This window comes from Ostrinia furnacalis, unplaced genomic scaffold, assembly GCF_004193835.3.
Source record: "Ostrinia furnacalis isolate ACB-3 unplaced genomic scaffold, ASM419383v2 OfSCF4484, whole genome shotgun sequence".
Taxonomy (NCBI): Eukaryota; Metazoa; Arthropoda; class Insecta; order Lepidoptera; family Crambidae; genus Ostrinia; species Ostrinia furnacalis.
This window is the reverse complement of record NW_021134723.1, coordinates 1-17,494: the sequence shown is the minus strand read 5'-3', so window position 1 is coordinate 17,494 and position 17,494 is coordinate 1. Positions and strand designations below refer to the sequence as shown.

Below are 17,494 nucleotides of genomic sequence, written 5' to 3'. Positions count from 1 at the left end.
CTCCCGTAATTTGTGCAGTTGCCCCAGGATTTGCAAAAAACCTTCTCGCAGTGTTCCCGTCATTGGAATTCCCTGCACCTTGTTTAACCACGTCCACGAGCAATCCCATTTCAGCTCGAAATTTATCTTGAATGGTTTTTTTCTTGCTAGCTAATTGTGATTTCAAATTCTCTCCTTTAGCTTGCCATTGCTTAAAATCAAGGCGGTAAGCAACATGTAAGATACATTCCATACATCTAATTCGTGCATGAAGGGAAGATAGGCCAAATTTAAACATATCCACAGAATGGTGTCTCTGCAATACCATGTCGAGGTTATTCATTTCGCTCGGTTTTGCTTTACAGATATCGCATGTCGCTGTGGAGGTATCTGATAAGTGTGAGGTTATCTTGCCATCTATCATGGTCATATGCAGTTTATGGTTCACCTTTGCACTTCCGTCAACTGATGGCTGTAAAGCTGAAATTTCTGTTTCAATTTTTGTCATTTCTTCTTTAATGTTTAAATCATTTTCCTTGGCAAATTTAAAATAAATAGGCCGGCAATAAAAAGTTGAGGAGGCTTTGGGATTTTCCCATATAATTTCAGCACTATCATCTCGTACCATTTTCAATGGTACAAATGAACACATGAATATGCTGGAATCATCACCTTCCATAGTCTGCTTGTAGTTACTGTGTCCAGATGCACCATCAAAGCCCCACTTACTGATCAAAGACAATTTATTTTCATCTGCTTTTGTTTCCAGAGTCTTGAACAGTCTCTTTACCGTAATGTCCAAAATAGATTGTAGTTTAAGTTTAACGCCAGTATCTGTTATTATCATACCTTCTTTTTCTACGTAGCACTCATTTTTCTCATTTCTCACAGCATTATAAGATGGGAATATATCACATCCCATATCTTTTAACATCTGCCTCAATACAATATATTGCCATTTTGATAAATTTAGTGATGTCAACATACCCAGTGCTTTTTCAGCAGGACAAGATCGCTTTGGTGATTTGAGGCAAGCTAGAAGCATTGATGCATCATTAGGGTGTTTGATTACATGTTTCACTAACTCAGCGAAGTCCGTTTGATTTTGGTTTTCTCCTGGTTTATTGGCCAGAGCATGAGCTAACGTATCAAAATCATTTTCTGCAATAAGATTTTCAGTTCTTCTTCTTTTTTGAAGGGGACTTAGATCTTCAAAACTTTTTCGAGCTCTAAATGGAGTGGTAGATGTCGACACAGAGACATTACGAGGAACATTAGGACTGGATGATGTACTAGGAGTTGAAAGTTCACTATCCAACATCATATAAGATATTTCTTCGTTTATTACAACAAAGTCCGGCCATTTAATTTCTGAATCCAACCAGCCAGCGAACTTCACCTTAAAATTGTCCAGTGTGCTGTTGGCAGATTTCCATTTTCGCTTAAGATTACTGGTATATGTAGCACAAAATGTTTTAAGATCGGTCTTCTGTTTTTCGGACAGAGAAAATTTTACTGAATTGACCACTTTTTCAAACAGCAAGTCCGCGTTAAAGGATGTTTGTCTCATGTACACAAACACGTCGAGATTAGAAAAAAGTCCTTCCATTTTCAATAATTAAAAATTTGCGTAAGGATAACGTTAAGGTATTAAGTACCAGTAATGATAAGTGAAGTGACATTTTATTATTATCAGTGTATTACGAGGGTAAATATTAAGAGTACAGCGTTATTAAATACCCTCACTAACAGTATGGTAATAAATTACTACCCGCATTTGATGAGATAATGTTGTAAACATTACCTACCTTCATTTAAGTTTACGGGGATAGTTAAAGAATAAAATTGTTTTTAAGTTTTAAGCAATAAACATTTGACAACAGTAAAATGTACAGTGAAACGATTCTGAAATGTCAAATGGTAAATTTTTTAACTAATAACCCAGTATTGATAGTGCCTTCCTTTAATAGCGCCATAGCTCGGTGTTGGACAACTTTAAATGCTTTGGTAAATTTGATTTTGAAATAATCACTTAAATTTTTATTTTTTTATTTTATCATATACCAACGATAGGTATGTTTTCATTTGTTTTATGTGATTTGGTATTTGTTGTGTAATGGAGCTAGCTCATACTTATTATTTTTCTGACTGTCGTACCGAAGTAATACATTATTTAAACGGGAATATCAGAAAAAAATCGCATGTTATTTTCATTCGTAACTCCTAATCGGGACCGTTCGGGATCAAAGTAAAAGATCGTGCAGCTTCCTTACAGACTCGGTAACAATACCTGAAAGTTTCAGCCTGACCGAGCAAGACCGGAAAAAGTTATGAGGTAATTAGTTTTCATTTTCATACATTTGAAACACAAAATGACACATTACGTGGTGTACAAGACGAGACGAGGCCCGAGAATACTATTTAATTTAATGTTATAATGTGTTCAAAACACCTGCATACTTTAAAGTGCCAAAAAGTAAATTTTTTTTTTTAAAAATCCTATTAAAGGGGAGGTCGATTTCTGGCCCACCGTGCCACGGTGACAAAAGTCACCCGTGCGCGCGCGCCTTAATTCCATCTGATTCTTAAGTTGGGCTTGGGCAACTCCACAGATCCATATCTGTGGGCAACTCGATCATCGTCAAAAAACCCAAGCTCCAATTTTTAAAAAATAAGACTTCGGGTCGGTCTGTTTAGGTTTACTATCCTGCTTTGCATTAGAGCTTAGAAATAAAACAATTTGGTCCGCTTATTTCTATATTTAAAAATATACTTAGTTCCTGCAGTAATAAACCGATACATCGCAGCAAACTACATTTTTTAGGTACCACAATAAAACTTACGTTTAATAAAAATCGCCAGTAATTTTTATGACAAAGATCTTGTCTTTGGCAGAACTTCATTTACACATTATTTTATTGGTCACGCACTACACAAGAATACACAAATAAAAATAGGGCTTTTTGCAAGTTGCACATATAGGTTTTAACGGATTGTACATAACAGTTGTAATGTAAGTCCAAAAAGTAATGAATAGGAAACCAAGATGACTATTTAGATTTTTATAAGTCGGCAGTACATTTTTAAAAATTTTAGAAGCCTATGGAATTGAAAAAATTACCAATTTAAGCGCACATCGCTACTTACTATGCGTCTAGCTGACTGTTCGACCACACGTCATGTCCAAAGCCGTAATAAAATCTTCCCATTCTATGGCAGATTATCCTAGATGACAACAAATCCATCTAAACCACTTCTGTACCAACTATTTGCTATATTATTGAACGATTTAATATGCTTCTCGTTAGCTCCTCCCACTGACAGCTACGTTCAAACCCTTTTTCAGATTAAAACAAACAGTCAGCTTAAAAAATACGTGAATTTAAGCAAGGATAAATAATGAGGGCACTCTCTCTTTGGGAGCATTCAATTAACAAGATTTGATTCACTATTATACAAACAAAACATTGCATTTCAAGAATGCTTCTGTTGAGGAAGCACCCTTAAGTACATAAGTGGACTTTTGCTCATTAAATATCAACCTTACTTAAATTACAATAGGTACATAAAAATCAAATTCAGAATCTTATACTTCATTTTCCTAAACCACATCATTTAAACTTTAAACTGTATAAAGTAAAATATCCCTTAAAATTAAATAACAAAATGAACTCGAATCTCTTGGTTCTGAAGGTTAAACATTTCATTTAGGTACAGATTTTCGGTTAAATTCATTATTATGTCAGACAGGTAAACATTTATAGCAATTCCACATACACCTGAGCCTATATTACCAGCTTATAAAAACTTATAATACTGCAAAATAGGGAATATTTTTTTAAACTATAATAAAAAACAACATTAAATTTTTTTCAATAAAATACCTAACAACGTTAATCAAAACCAAGAGGTATTTTTAAGGAATGGCTATAGCAGTGTTATAAAACTGTGATTTGAAAATAAAATTAACATACTTAATTTAAGTCATAGAGTATCTAAATTAAACAATATTTAACGTAAAGACCACCGTATTTAATGTAAAGGTATGGTCTATTTTTTATCAGCATTAAATACATGTCAAGATGTTTATTGCACATTCACAACAGTCAGAAAACTTATGAGCATTCCTACATTCCTATGCATGAGCTAAATGCATTTACACTTGAGACTTGACTCACGCGTCATGCCGTCATACATTGAAAATACATAGCAAGTATTATGATCTAAATAAACATGCAAAAAAGAGTTGAGTATATAAATGAAAAAAAATGTGTATTATTTTATTCAGTTGCATAGTTATTTGAACTGTAATAAAAGCAAGAAAAATTACTTAAGAGTAGTTACTTCAATTTACAAATATACCCTCCTTCTATACTTCCTTTACTGTTGTTTTTGTATGTATACAGAGATAATTAATGTTGCAATTTTATTTTCAGTAAGTGAATAAGTAAAAGAGAGATAACTAAGTATTGGCAAAAAAACTCATATGAAAAAGCCCTGGAACCACGAAACGGCAAGAGTCCTCCATGGGAATTCACGAAACTTTCAGTTGTTGAATTTACTACATTATTTTGAAGAATACATTTGACGTATAATTCTTAATTCATTTTTTTTTATTCCTGAAAAAGTTCATTGAATGTTTATTGTTACTAAAATGTGTAAATATACATATGATCCTCCTATTTTGCTCCTGACTGTACAACGAAGGAGTATTTAGTAAATAGTCTACGCACATTTAGAATTGCATAATTTTTATGTAGCAGAGATTCAAAAATAAAATTGTAATTGTTTTAAAGTTTGGAACCGCAATAAAGAACTTCATTGCCAATTTACAATGCTAAGGTGTTGCAGATTTAACTGCAAGCCATAGACAAAAATTGTGATGAATGAAGTAATCAAATCCCTTTTGGGATAAACTTTTGAGGAAACTCCTTACATCTGCGTATACATTTTATTACATGGATGGATAGCTCTTAGTGTCACAAAACCCTTGGTACTCTGATCAGAATTCCATGGTGGGATAGTTGGAAAGTCATAGTTGATAAGGAAGAGTTTCTTCTGGCAGTAGTCTTACTTCATCACACAATAGTAATTGTCTATGATCCTTATACATTACAGGTTCTTCAAATCGAAATTAGTGGCTTAATTAATTTCTTAATCACCTAGTTTACCTAAGATCTAAAGAACAATTTACAGGCCATTATGATTCTAATAATATTGGAATAAATCTTCTGTAAATGTAAGTCACATTATTTCATAAATTTTAATGGTTTCATATTGGCCTGTTACTGGGGCCATACCAAATCAAATAAATGTATATCTTTAGCCTTTAGAAAACTTATATATTTACAAACACTATTTTAGTGGCCTTATTATCACAAGTATCATAATTTTAATTTGTCAGAAAAAAAGATTATACAAAATATAACATAACTAAAATAATGTATGATGTAATGTATAGTCAAAATGTCCATCTTCACTTTTGACTATGAATGTACCTGTATAATTTTTAAAAATAGGCTGAAACAAAATTGCAAGTGTGCACTTGACTATACAATACATAAAAAATATAACATAAATCATAATTTTTTATATAACACAGAACTCATAGTTCACTTTGGCATGGCTCCAGCCGTTATTTGTGCAGACAACCAAGTCCATATAATATCACATCAATTTGAATAAATTCGTACCAAATACCTTAGTAAATTACGAGAACACATCTATAGCACGGGGTGACATGGCAGTGAGGTTCGGGTGCGTAGGACTGGCTAGCGGATCACTCATATGAGATTCACATCTTTTTGCTTCTAGCGTTGCTTGTTTCACAGCCTCTTTGTATGGACCTCTCTTTTTCTTCTTAAAGCGTATCTGAAATTGAATATAAACATAGTCGTAAGAAAAACATCACCTGTACATGCTTGTTTAATTTTGTTTAAATTGGTAGTCCGGACAACTGAAAATTTGTATGTAAAGTTGGTACACTGTTGAAGTAAAATCCTAAAAGACATGCTACTAACCTTAAAATCTTCTAAAAATGGACTCAAACTATCACATGGCATCATTGATGATGTAGTAGAAGCGTACCACGCAACATGAGCTCGTGACGTCGGAGAGATACTGAGGACGCGGCCCGGCCACCAGGGGAATCCCACCACCTTGCCCCACACCACGTCCCCTGGAGAAACCCGTATGTTACGCCCTCCATTGCCCTCTGGCCCATTGGCAGGAAAATCTGGCACTACCTCACTCTCACAGTCATCAGAGTCACTCTCCAAACCATCTTTCTCATATTTATTCTCACATGAGTCACCGCTGAGTCTTCGCAAGCTAATTGACAGTTTCTGATTTAAACAGTGGTCCTTTATATCACTAAAATAGTCCTTAGATTCACTATCTGTACATTTACTTGTGTTTTCATCACGTTTTTTCTGGGCTTTGTACTTTTTTTTGTGTTTAATTCTGTGTTTTTTTTCTAACGGATCTGTTGTGGGTTGGTTTGAAACATTTCTTGGAGACAACGCCCCTACATGCTTAGGAGACTGTTCCATCCAGGGATCTGTTTCTGTTGGGCTTTGTTTTTTAGCATATTTCTTTGCCTTTTTCATGGCTTTCTTTGATGATTTTGCATTTGGTTTAGTAGGTTTTGCCATATCACAGGAAACTCCAGAATCTTCATTGAACTCTCCTGATAATGGTGGTATTTTCACAACGGTGCCTTCGCCTTCCCCGAAACATATTTTGAGGGTGCGAGCACTTGAGAACATGGAACTAAATGGTGCCTCATCCCTGTCATCCTTTGAGTCAGGCCTGAGGCAATCGTCGCCTTCAGGAACACTGACAAAGGCAAGCTCTTGCGTCACTCCTTCATCATCAGCAGGTTTCTCACTTTTAAGTTTATTAGTCTTTTCACTAGTCTTATTAGAATTTTTGGAACCACCTTTGATAGCATTTGATATTTCCTTAGGGTGTAATCGTGATAGCTTGGGAATCAGCATGCTGCCCACGAGGTACTTTTTCCCGTGATGCGATGACTCAGAGTCTTGCACATCGTCATCGGAATCTAATTTGCGTTTTTTAGACACGTCCACATTTTCACTGTTTTCGTTGCAAATCCCTTGGCAATTGGAACACAAGACCTTTCTCGGTCGAAGTCGTACCGTCATCTTTTGCCTTTGTTGTGCTTTGCCCTTGGGTCCAATTTTTTTAGACTTCTGGTCATTTTCTGAAGCGTATTGAGGCTCTTGATACGAAAATCTTTGGCTAGCAGAATAGAGCTTATCTTGTTCATTTTGGGTATCAGCTGATTTTTTAGTAAATGCTGGATGAAGACTATAGACTCCAAAAGGCAGATTACTGCAAAAACACGGGTAAATTAGGGTAAATACTGGGAATTCCAACCATCAATCGATAAAGTCAACACTTGTATTTATGTTACCTACCCTTTGTTGGAATCTAGGAGAACACCTTGAAACTTTTTATTTTCACTGCAATAAGACACGACGAGCAAATCAGCCAAAGCTTCTTCCACATTAACTAAAATTTGAGAATTCTTCTGAATCGTCATATCGGCTGATGGTACGACAGCCGCCATATTTTTAATTGAAAAAAAAAAAAACTTTCAGTTTTCGTTCATTCAATCAATCAAGTTCATTTCCTTTTCTTCTAGGGTTCCGTAGCATTTTCCGTAGTAGATTTTTGTATGTAAGATTTTAATAAGATTTTCTTTCTTTTCCTTCAGTCACAGTCAATCAAATCTGATTTTGCTGATAGATTTGTTTCTTGAGATTATAATGTTGTTATTGTTATTTTACAACGATTTTCAAATTAGATTGTGATAGAAAAATGGTCTCAGAAAACATTGTGAATCAGAGTGAAGTATTGAGTTCTTGAGTTGCGTACTTTCAGGTCAATTTAGCGTTTTTTTTGCTTTAATTATTATTATTACCGGTCGTTATTTTAGTACCGCTATCCGGTATTTACATTTAAAAAAAAAAAGCTGTCAATCGGGCGGAATGTCAAACTGGCTCTCTCATTAGCCTCCTGTCAAATGCAGTCAGCTGTTGGATTAGCGTGAACGTGAATCGCGATAATTTCAAATTATTTTAGCTAAATTAATTCCGTATTTGTTAAAAATTACAAAAATAAGAAATTGTAAGTACACTTTCACATACGCATTGTATTATTGTCAACTTCGGAGATTAAGGCATGCATTTACGACTTACATAACTTCTATTTTACGTTTTAAACTGCTATAAATTAGTTACATACTTATTTAATTTATTCAGTCTTATTTGTACAGTATAATGATGTAAAAATTCTAGCTATTTATCCATAATAAGTTTAGATACTTCAATGGTCATCCGTGAAAAAGCTTTGAGACTCAATAATAGTTTTTTTTCAACACTTCACTAACAAGCGTTATGTTTCAAGGTGAGCTATTATTTAAGCTAATAAGCCGCAATAAAACCAGTTTTCTGTCTTCTGATATTGTTTTTGCACTTTGTATTTGGATAAGGAATAGGATATTGATGTACTTAAAAATCTTCTTGTACTTATCTAGACTCGTTTTTGTAGTAATTCATTCTTAGTTCAGTGTAAATGAAAATTAAAGCAGACACAAATAAGTTTCATGTTATTTATTTAGAATACTCTACATGTATATTGGAGTTCACAGCTAATTTTCATTGCAGAAAATGTCTGCTGTAGCAAGGATTGACATCACTCAGCCATTATGGGACCAGAGCACCTTTTATGGGAGATTCCGGCATTTCGCATTTATTTCCAACCCCCTACTGTCACTTGTGCCGGAAAAGGAACTGCATGAAGCCAAGGATTTATATTTAAAATATAAGTAAGTAGTAATATTTGTACCTAAATATTTTAAACTATGTGACTAGTTTGTAGCTAAATGATTCTATGCACCTCATAGATGGCAGAAAATGTTCCTCAAAATCACACTTTTGTTAACCTTTTCTATCAATAATAAATGCTGTGATCTTGCCTATAAATCACCAGACAGCATGCTTATTTAAAAAGTAAACAAGAATCACCTTGTTAACTTAACCAGAGGCTTAGATAAGTGACCAAATTGCCCTTGTACACAAAAACTGGGGCTTATAAAATCAATGGCACCCCATGGGGGTACCCAGCTTCTTGCCTAGTGGGGCAAGTCATACCCAGACTGGCAAGTCAGATTTTTTAGATCAGATAGTTTGACTTAGTTTCTTGGGGCCAGCTGTCCTCCGCTCCTCCATCTGGGTACACCCTTGAATGACACCTTCTAACCTTACCATCTGTCTAGCCCTTTATAGCTATGTCACTGTCTGTACTTAACTATTACTTTTCTCCTAGAACAGGCCAAGAGCCCAAAGGCACCACCATGGAGGAGGTGGTCCGAGCTAAACAGCTGTACGAGTCAGCGTTCCACCCTGACAGCGGTGAACTGCAGAATGTATTCGGGCGGATGTCGTTCCAGATGCCAGGAGGGTGCCTCATCACTGGAGCAATGCTGCAGTGGTATAGGTGAGTTTTTAGAATATGTGACTACCAACCGGGTGATATGGAAATCATTGGGGGACATATGTTTAGCAGTGGATGTTCTGTGGCTCAAATGATGATAATGTGACAAATCATGGTGATTATTTAACGGATATTGATAATATGATTACTACACACGATTTTACCTAAAACATATTGTGCTAAACTAATGTTGTTGACTTAAGTTGTTTAATACTTTAATCAAAGTAAGTTTCAGTATTAGAAAAATATTGTGATAGACTATTGTTTAAGTACTACATGTGGATTGTGAAGTAAGTTACACTATTATTATAAACTAGCGGCCGCCCGCGACTTCGTACGCGTGGACCTCGTTTTACTCCATTAGGGGTGGAGTTTCGTAAAATCCGCTCTTAGCATCTATAGCGCATACATATTAAATTTCAACTCTCTTACTTTAAACACATAGGACTTTCATAATATAAACTTCCAACACTCCTTTTATCTCCTTAGCCCCCGTGGTTGATTTCTAATGATACATTTTCAGTATATGTACCACCACCACCACCACCATTTCAGCCATAGGACGTCCACTGCTGAACATAGGCCTCCCCCAATGCTTTCCATGTTGATCGATTGGAAGCGGCCTGCGTCCAGCGCTTCCCTGCTACCTTTACGATGTCGTTGGTCCACCTTGTATGTGGAAGTCCCACGCTACGTTTTCCGGTACGCGGCCTCCATTCCAGAACCATTCTGTCCCATCAGCCAACAGTTCTGCGTACTATGTGCCCTGCCCATTGCCACTTCAGCTTGCTAATCCGTTGGGCTATGTCAGCGACTTTGGTTCGTTTACGGATCTCCACATTTCTGATTCGATCTCGCAAAGAAACACCAAGACATAAAATATCTTTATTTATTAAATTTTCAATATTATTTACGAACAGCGCTATTAATAGTACATGTAATATTTAGTTACTAATTTACTAATGATGTCGATAGATGGCGTTTGACAGCTTTGCCTTCATGAATATTTACGAACCTCAAAAATTTTTTTCAGGCGCAAGAAGATTTTAAGCAATGACGATAGATGGCGCTTTTCCACGTCTTATGAAAATCCCAAATATTTTACGGGACCCTATTGTTTTCCAAAATAAAATTTAGCCTATGTTACTCGTGAGTTATGTAGCTTTCGAATGGTGAAAGAATTTTTCAAATCGGTCCAGTAGTTTTTGAGCCTATCCATTACAACTAAACAAACAAACAAACAAACAAACAAACAAACAAACAAACAAAGTTTTCCTCTTTATAATATTAGTGTAGATAACAAAAAAAAACAATTATCTAGTTATGTACCTACTTCATTTTGTTTATTGCAAAAAAATAATCATATTATGGTAAATAATTTTGCTTGTTGAGAACTTTTACTGAACTGCTGGTTATGCCTACTTTTTAAGCCTAGCTCTTGGATTATAATATGATCTATTGCCTACATTTAAAGCCTATCTCTTGGATTATAGTAGGTATTATCTGTCGTCGTGACCCTTTCATCTCCCTATAATGCACTTTATGAATGTATAAATGTATACAGAGTTAATTAAGACTGTGTGTTGTTTAAACTGCGTCTGATTCAAAGACGGTAAAATGATCGCTACAGACAATATTATCTTTCTGTTGCCAAGCTTATGTATTCATTATACATACAAATACGTGTTCAGAATCGGATGTTCGAATGACGAATGTGCGAATAATAATTACCTATAGTCTTACTAGATTTTGCCCGCGGCTTCTCCCACCTTATTTTTTTCTGATACAGGAAAACTTACGCCCGGGCGCCCGTATTCAAACATTATTATGTGGTCTCACAGTACGCGTGGACGCACAGAGTGACACGAACCAATTACAGAGCTCTATTCAACGCTGTGCGTTCGATTTGCTGCTTCACTTAAGCAAGCATCGTTTGTGAATACGGGCGTTAGTCGCGAGCGTGTCCTCTTTTTCAACCGACTTCAAAAAAAGGAGGAGGTTCTCAATTCGACCCGTATGTTTTTTTTTCAAAAACCAGGATAAGAGCTATCCTCATCATCATTTCGGCCATAGGACGTCCACTGCCGAACATAGGGCTCCCTCAGTGATTTCCATATTGATCGGCTGGTAGTGGCCTGCATCCTTCTCTACCTAATTTCATCTAAATCGGTTGAGTGGTTTAACCGTAAAAAGATAACAGACTTACTTTCGCATTTATAATATTAGTGGATGGGCAATGGATGTATTGTCGATACGTAGGTACGTACCTACGTCACTGACGCAATATTATTAACACTTTCAGTAAATTGTTTTGAATAGGCCTACCCAATTACAGGAAATAAGTAACAAAATGTAGTCATTAGTCATTGCTGAGGTGTGAGTATCACCTGATGTCAATCAACATGAACCACAAGTACCTACTACGTTTAACAACTCAAAATAGCCCAAGGTTGCTTGAGAAAATGCCAATCGGACACACCTCCTCTCGCTACGCACTTCGCAGTGTTAAAAATAAAGCTGCAAAAAATAATCAGTGCGATGAACTCTTCATAATGAGTTACAAAGTTACCTTTTGAATGATTAGTCAAATCGACTTTTATTTACCTACTTAATTAAATTTTTTTCAAACAATGAATATGTCGCTAATAGGCTAGGCCGTAATTTACATGCGCGTGCGCCCTTGTCACGTGTCTAAGAAGTCATGGCACTCGCTAGTCTCGGTTGCTGGTTCAAGTCCTTATCGATCGGCATCGGCTAAAGGAGTCCACGTCTCGATAATATTTTTCTTAAATAACAAGGTTTTAAAGAGATTATTCAAGACTAGCTTTCCGCTCGCGGCTTCGCCCACGTGGAATTTTGTCTGCCACAGACAAACATTATCGCGCGCGTCCCTGTTTCAAAAACCGGGATAAAAACTATCCTATGTCCTTTCCCGGGACTCAAACTATCTCTATGTCAAATTTCATCAAAATCCGTTCAGTGGTTTAGGCGTGAAAGGAAGACAGATAGAAAGAGTTACTTTCGCATTTATAATATTAGTATAGATTACTAAAATTAAGAATCGCAGAATTGCTAAAATCAAGTGGCAGTGGCGAGGCCCGGCACGTAGCTCGTAGAGATGATGGCAGTTGGGGAAGAAAAGTTCTCGAGTGGCGGAACCACGGGCCGGAAGACGTAGTGTGACCTCCCACTAGGTGGACTGACGATCTGGTGAAGGTCGCAGGAAGAATCTAGATCCGGGCAGCAGGACCGGTCGTTATGGAAAACCTTGGGGGAAGCCTTTATCCAGCAGTGTACGTTATTTGGCTGAAACTAACAAATTCAAATTCAAATAATTTATTTGTGAAACACAGGTAAGCAGTATGATGTACAAACAAGATATGTGTTCAAGCCGTGATCAGCCTTGTCGGCATACAAATGTTAAAGCGTGATTTTAAGTATAATATTATGTTAAAGAAAAGTAATAATGAGCAAATTAAATGTCAAAATCATAAATGTCAGTTAAATAAATTGCAAGATTAAAATAAATTAATGCAGGGCAGTCAATCGGATATTAGAGTCAATGTTGTCAAGGAAGAAATTGTAGAAAAACTTTATTTAAATTGTAGGAACTCATGTACTGAATAAAAACTGTTACTGACCAAAAATATAAATAGCTTTTGTTTAAAGATTGAGATATCAGTGCACTCTTTAATATGATTAGGTATTTTATTATAAATTTTCGGAGCCATAGCAAAAACACCCATGTCGTAGAGGGCTGTCTTATATGACACACATCCATCAACGGCTATAAGAATGTTGCGATTACGCGATCTCGGTATTATTTTAAACAGGGAAGGGTTATGTCTAATAAATAGAGCCAGCTCAAATATATAAAGGCATGGCATAGTCAATATTTTTAAATTACGAACGAACGAACGATTCAAGATTTCAAAAACATTTATGCCCGTTTTCACTTTTCACCATGAATCCCTAATTTTTAAGTGACTCCAATGTAAAAAAAAATCATGTTAATTGTTACCATAGGAGTCACTTAATATTAGGGATTGATGGTGAAAACGGGCATTAATCTCCCATTTATTTGGGACCTTCCCAAAGCAGTGGTAAGGTCTATGTATAGGCGCATTTAAACAGCCTAATAGCAAAAACTTTTGACATTTCACAGAACAGCAACAGCAGTGGTCTTCTGGCAGTGGGTGAACCAGTCGTTCAACGCGTTGGTCAACTACACCAACCGTAACGCCAACTCACCGTTGACGACGACTCAAATGGGCGTGGCTTACGTATCGGCCACGTCTGCGGCTATGGCCACCGCGCTCACGTTCAAATTTGTCGTCCAGAAGCGCGCTAAAAACCCTATATTGGCGGTAAGTTTTGCCTTCCTTCATTAATTCATTCACATAACACTAAAGGTGCAAGACTCCACACAGCAGCCGTAGACGATTTTACTGGTAAGAAAGAAAGAAAGAAAGATACATTTATTACAATGGACATCACACAAATACAGGCAATTGCATAGACATGATAGTGCACATAATAATGGAAGAAGAAAAATAAAATAAAAACAAAAGTAAACTGAGCAGTGCCACCCACCAACAAGATGCCCACTGCAACGGGACCCCACTCAGCATATGCCGTGGCCCACGGTGACGAAGGCCACGGCGCTGGTTTTCAGTGTGCCCCATGCCGAGTGAGGGTCACGGACCATTGGTAAAATAAATAAAATATTAAGCTGCATAACCTTTATTGTATTCTAGAATTGGACTAAGAACCCAACAATAGCAGTAAATAACTTTCCTCTTCCTTAGCGCTAGATAGCAATTTCAGTACAGTGTGGTTTCGGCAGAGTAGAATAAGAGTACGCCCACTCTTCCCATGTCTTCAGAGGCTACTAACGTCAAAATAAGCGAACATCAGGCCTCGGACGGGATTGGCCTCGTCCCGGCTAATCCTGTCGGCCCCCTATCAAGTGGGGGCGAGTTGGGTCCCGTGTAGGGAGGGACGTTCACGGAAGGCGCCTTGGTCGTTTCTAGTACCCAAGGCGCCGACCACTGTGCTATGAGGCAGAGGGAATACCCCAGGTTTTAGTGGGTTCGAGCTCCACATAACAGCTGCCGTCCCCCGGCGGTAGGTATGGAATCCATACTAATATGGATTGGCCATTTTCCTGGGTAAAAAAAGTCCTCCCCAATCCGCCTGGCCAGCGTGAGGATTTTAGGCCAAATCCTCCTTTTGGTTCTGATAAATTAATTAAAGACTGTCTTTTGCAGTACACTTAACTAAATGATACAGAGAATGGCCAGTTATTTTTAACTTAAGCCAGACATTTTTATCTTTATTGCGTCGTGATAAGGTCCAATAGCAATGATTTTTTACTTAATTGATTAATTTTAATAAACAGTGTTTTTGTTTAACAGCGATTTATTGTTGTTTACAGCGTTTCGTGCCGTTCGTAGCAGTGGCAGCAGCCAACTGGGTGAACATTCCGTTGATGAGGCAGAACGAGATTTTGCTCGGTATGTTATTTGTGTCCATTTTATTTTCAATTTGTAGATGTTTATTGTGCAGACGATGGCACGTGTAAACACCGTGACATCTTGTGTAGCTGCTATAATAGTAATTTTGCAACAAAATTTGGATACTGATAACAAAATACAGTTATATTGTTATCAGTATCCAAATTTTTAGGAACGACTCAGAATCAGTAACTTAATTGATTTACGTAAAAAACAGTTTTTTTTTCTTAAGTATTTAATTATTTTTTATCCGCTGCGCGCGGTTTCAAAATTGGCTCACGTGGATAATTTGCTTTGTTCATAGAAAAATACGTACACATAGTTTAACTTCTAAAATAAGAGAATGATAAAAGTAAAAATAATAATGATATACATTACTATGCAAACTTCAATTGAGAATTGGTTTGAACAAGATCTAGAAAGTAGTATCTTTCAATAAATAATTAAAAAAAAGTTACTACTCCTTTCCTCATGAACATGTATTAAATTGAAATTCACATATCAAATACTCGGTTTGTACGGAACCCACGGTGCGCGAGTACGACTCGCACTTGGCCGGTTTTTAAATTGTTCTATAGAGCTTATTTAAAAAATTTGGATACTGACAACAAAATCGCCCTGTATAGTCTCGCTTGCTGCTAGATTTAAATAAATTATAGTCAATGTAATATTCTGATCTATAACATTATTTTACTGTTTGTCCCAGTTTTATTCAGTTTTCATAGTTTCACCAGATCATGCAGTCTTTTCGTGAATTCCGAAAATAACTAACGATTTACTGCGAATGCAATGCTAGTGCCAAGTTTTAATTAAAGGTCGTACAAAAATGTTACTAGGTGCATAACAGATAATGCTATGAATATTATCCATACGCTCCACCCAACGTTACTAAACTAAAACCTAGAAACATACCGACCCAATCCAATACAACCTCTAATATGGTTCTTACTTAGATTAATAAAACCTAGATAGATAGTCAGTGCACGAAAGGTGAGGCAGATTTTAGTAAGCCTGAATGGCTCACTCGTAAACGTCACATGAACTGTCAAAGTGAAAAATTGGTAAACACGTCCGACGACTTTTAATTAATTATGACGGTTTGTGCTGTGAAAGGGTGTCTAAATACATCAGAAAAACGAAAGAAAGTGACCAGTGCAGTGTTACATTTCATAAGTAAGTACTACGATTCGACGCGTATTTTGCTTGAATTTGGCTTTCAAAAATTAAATACGGGAATGATACCAGTAACAAGAAAATTTATTTCCCAATTGTTCGCCGTACAAATACACTTCCTTAATCCTTTTTTATGAAATCGTGACTTTTAAGTCGATTTATCTTATTGTAATTAGGTAGGTACTTTGAATTCAATAAATAAGTAAGTATATGATGCGTTTTGTTTTTGTTAAATATAAAATAATTAAAAACGTATTAAAAATTTCCCTACTTTCGGGAAAATCGCCTTCACTGCTGAGTATGAAAGCCGTACAGACGGGAAATGGGAAGAGGCTTCAGAATATGATATATTGTCTTGAGACATGACAAGTTTAATTGATTTTTGTCTAGAGTACTCCGGGCAAGATTTATTTAGGGCGGTATGGGGACCTGAGCAATGGATGTGTCACCGGAAAATAACAAGACTCGTAAGTTGATCAATATTCTAGGAAGTTGATCAACTTTCGGAAAATAACAAACGGCAGTTGAAATGTACTATTTAACGCATCGAATTCTAGCTAATTGGTCAACTTACGGTACCTAGCCGTAATTTAATAATTAACTATATTGCTACAAGTAAAATCATCCACAAATGGGCCAATCGTTGCCCAGTGTACTATTTGACGGTACACTATTATCCGTCACTTAATACACTTTTCTCTGATTGGTCGACAGACACTTAGATTATGTTGTTTTAATATTTACATTTTAGAGATAGGGATATTAAAGTTCGTCTATGCTATATAGTTAAATAAATGAAAAATGTTTAAAAAAATGTACCTATTGGAGCTCAAAGTTTTATTATTGTAAGTTATATTAATAATAAGTAAGTTTGTTTATTTCTACCACTACAGACTCCATTTCACTCATCATAAATAAAATGACGCGTTATAATGAGAATTATTAGCACACAAAACAACAATTGCTAATTTTACTACTGTAAATAAAGAAAATAGATAGATTTGTTTACGTTTAAACCTTAGGTTTAAACCGGTAATGGCGGCGGCCGAGTGGCGGGGAGCGGTATAAGAGCACGTGAGTCTTTTAACCAATCAACGTGCACCTTGCCTTTGTCGGATGATTTAACGGCAAGACGCCGTAAATTAATCAACTAACTAAAATACATACGTTAAATAGTACATTTCAAATGCCGTTTATTATTTTCCGAGAGTTGATCAACTACCTAGAAAATTGATCAACTTACGAGTCTTGTTATTTTCCGGTGACAGATGCATGTTGATTTGCCTTCAATCACCTCACAAGAG

At 36.3% G+C, this 17,494-nt stretch overlaps 2 protein-coding genes across 2 annotated transcripts; one reads left to right on the top strand and one right to left on the bottom strand.

Annotated features, from left to right (window-relative positions):
- Positions 1–1,842: 1,842 nt before the first annotated feature.
- LOC114359567 (sideroflexin-2-like) lies at positions 1,843–15,017 on the top strand (the record flags this gene model as incomplete). Its single annotated transcript, XM_028314006.1, has 5 exons — positions 1,843–1,986; positions 8,673–8,833; positions 9,334–9,504; positions 13,667–13,868; positions 14,939–15,017. Coding segments are annotated over exons 1-5 (733 nt in total), but the record flags the coding sequence as incomplete, so codon positions are not given.
- LOC114359566 (PWWP domain-containing protein 2A) lies at positions 3,670–7,597 on the bottom strand. The gene is made up of 3 exons (XM_028314005.1): positions 7,422–7,597; positions 6,000–7,335; positions 3,670–5,850 (listed from the first exon to the last, which is right to left on the bottom strand). Exons 1-3 carry the CDS (start codon positions 7,571–7,573, stop codon positions 5,689–5,691), a joined length of 1,650 nt encoding a protein of 549 aa, XP_028169806.1. The 5' UTR covers positions 7,574–7,597; the 3' UTR covers positions 3,670–5,688.
- Positions 15,018–17,494: the final 2,477 nt, after the last annotated feature.

Bases quoted from the DNA above. Each gene is read 5' to 3' on its own strand.
- LOC114359566 (XM_028314005.1), bottom strand. From the start codon at position 7,573: ATGGCGGCTGTCGTACCATCAGCCGATATGACGATTCAGAAGAATTCT. The intron at 7,336-7,421 runs GTAGGTAACATA...GTGTTTTTGCAG, and splicing joins CTCCTAGATTCCAACAAAGG to TAATCTGCCTTTTGGAGTCT. The intron at 5,851-5,999 runs GTTAGTAGCATG...ATTCAATTTCAG, and splicing joins CATTTTTAGAAGATTTTAAG to ATACGCTTTAAGAAGAAAAA.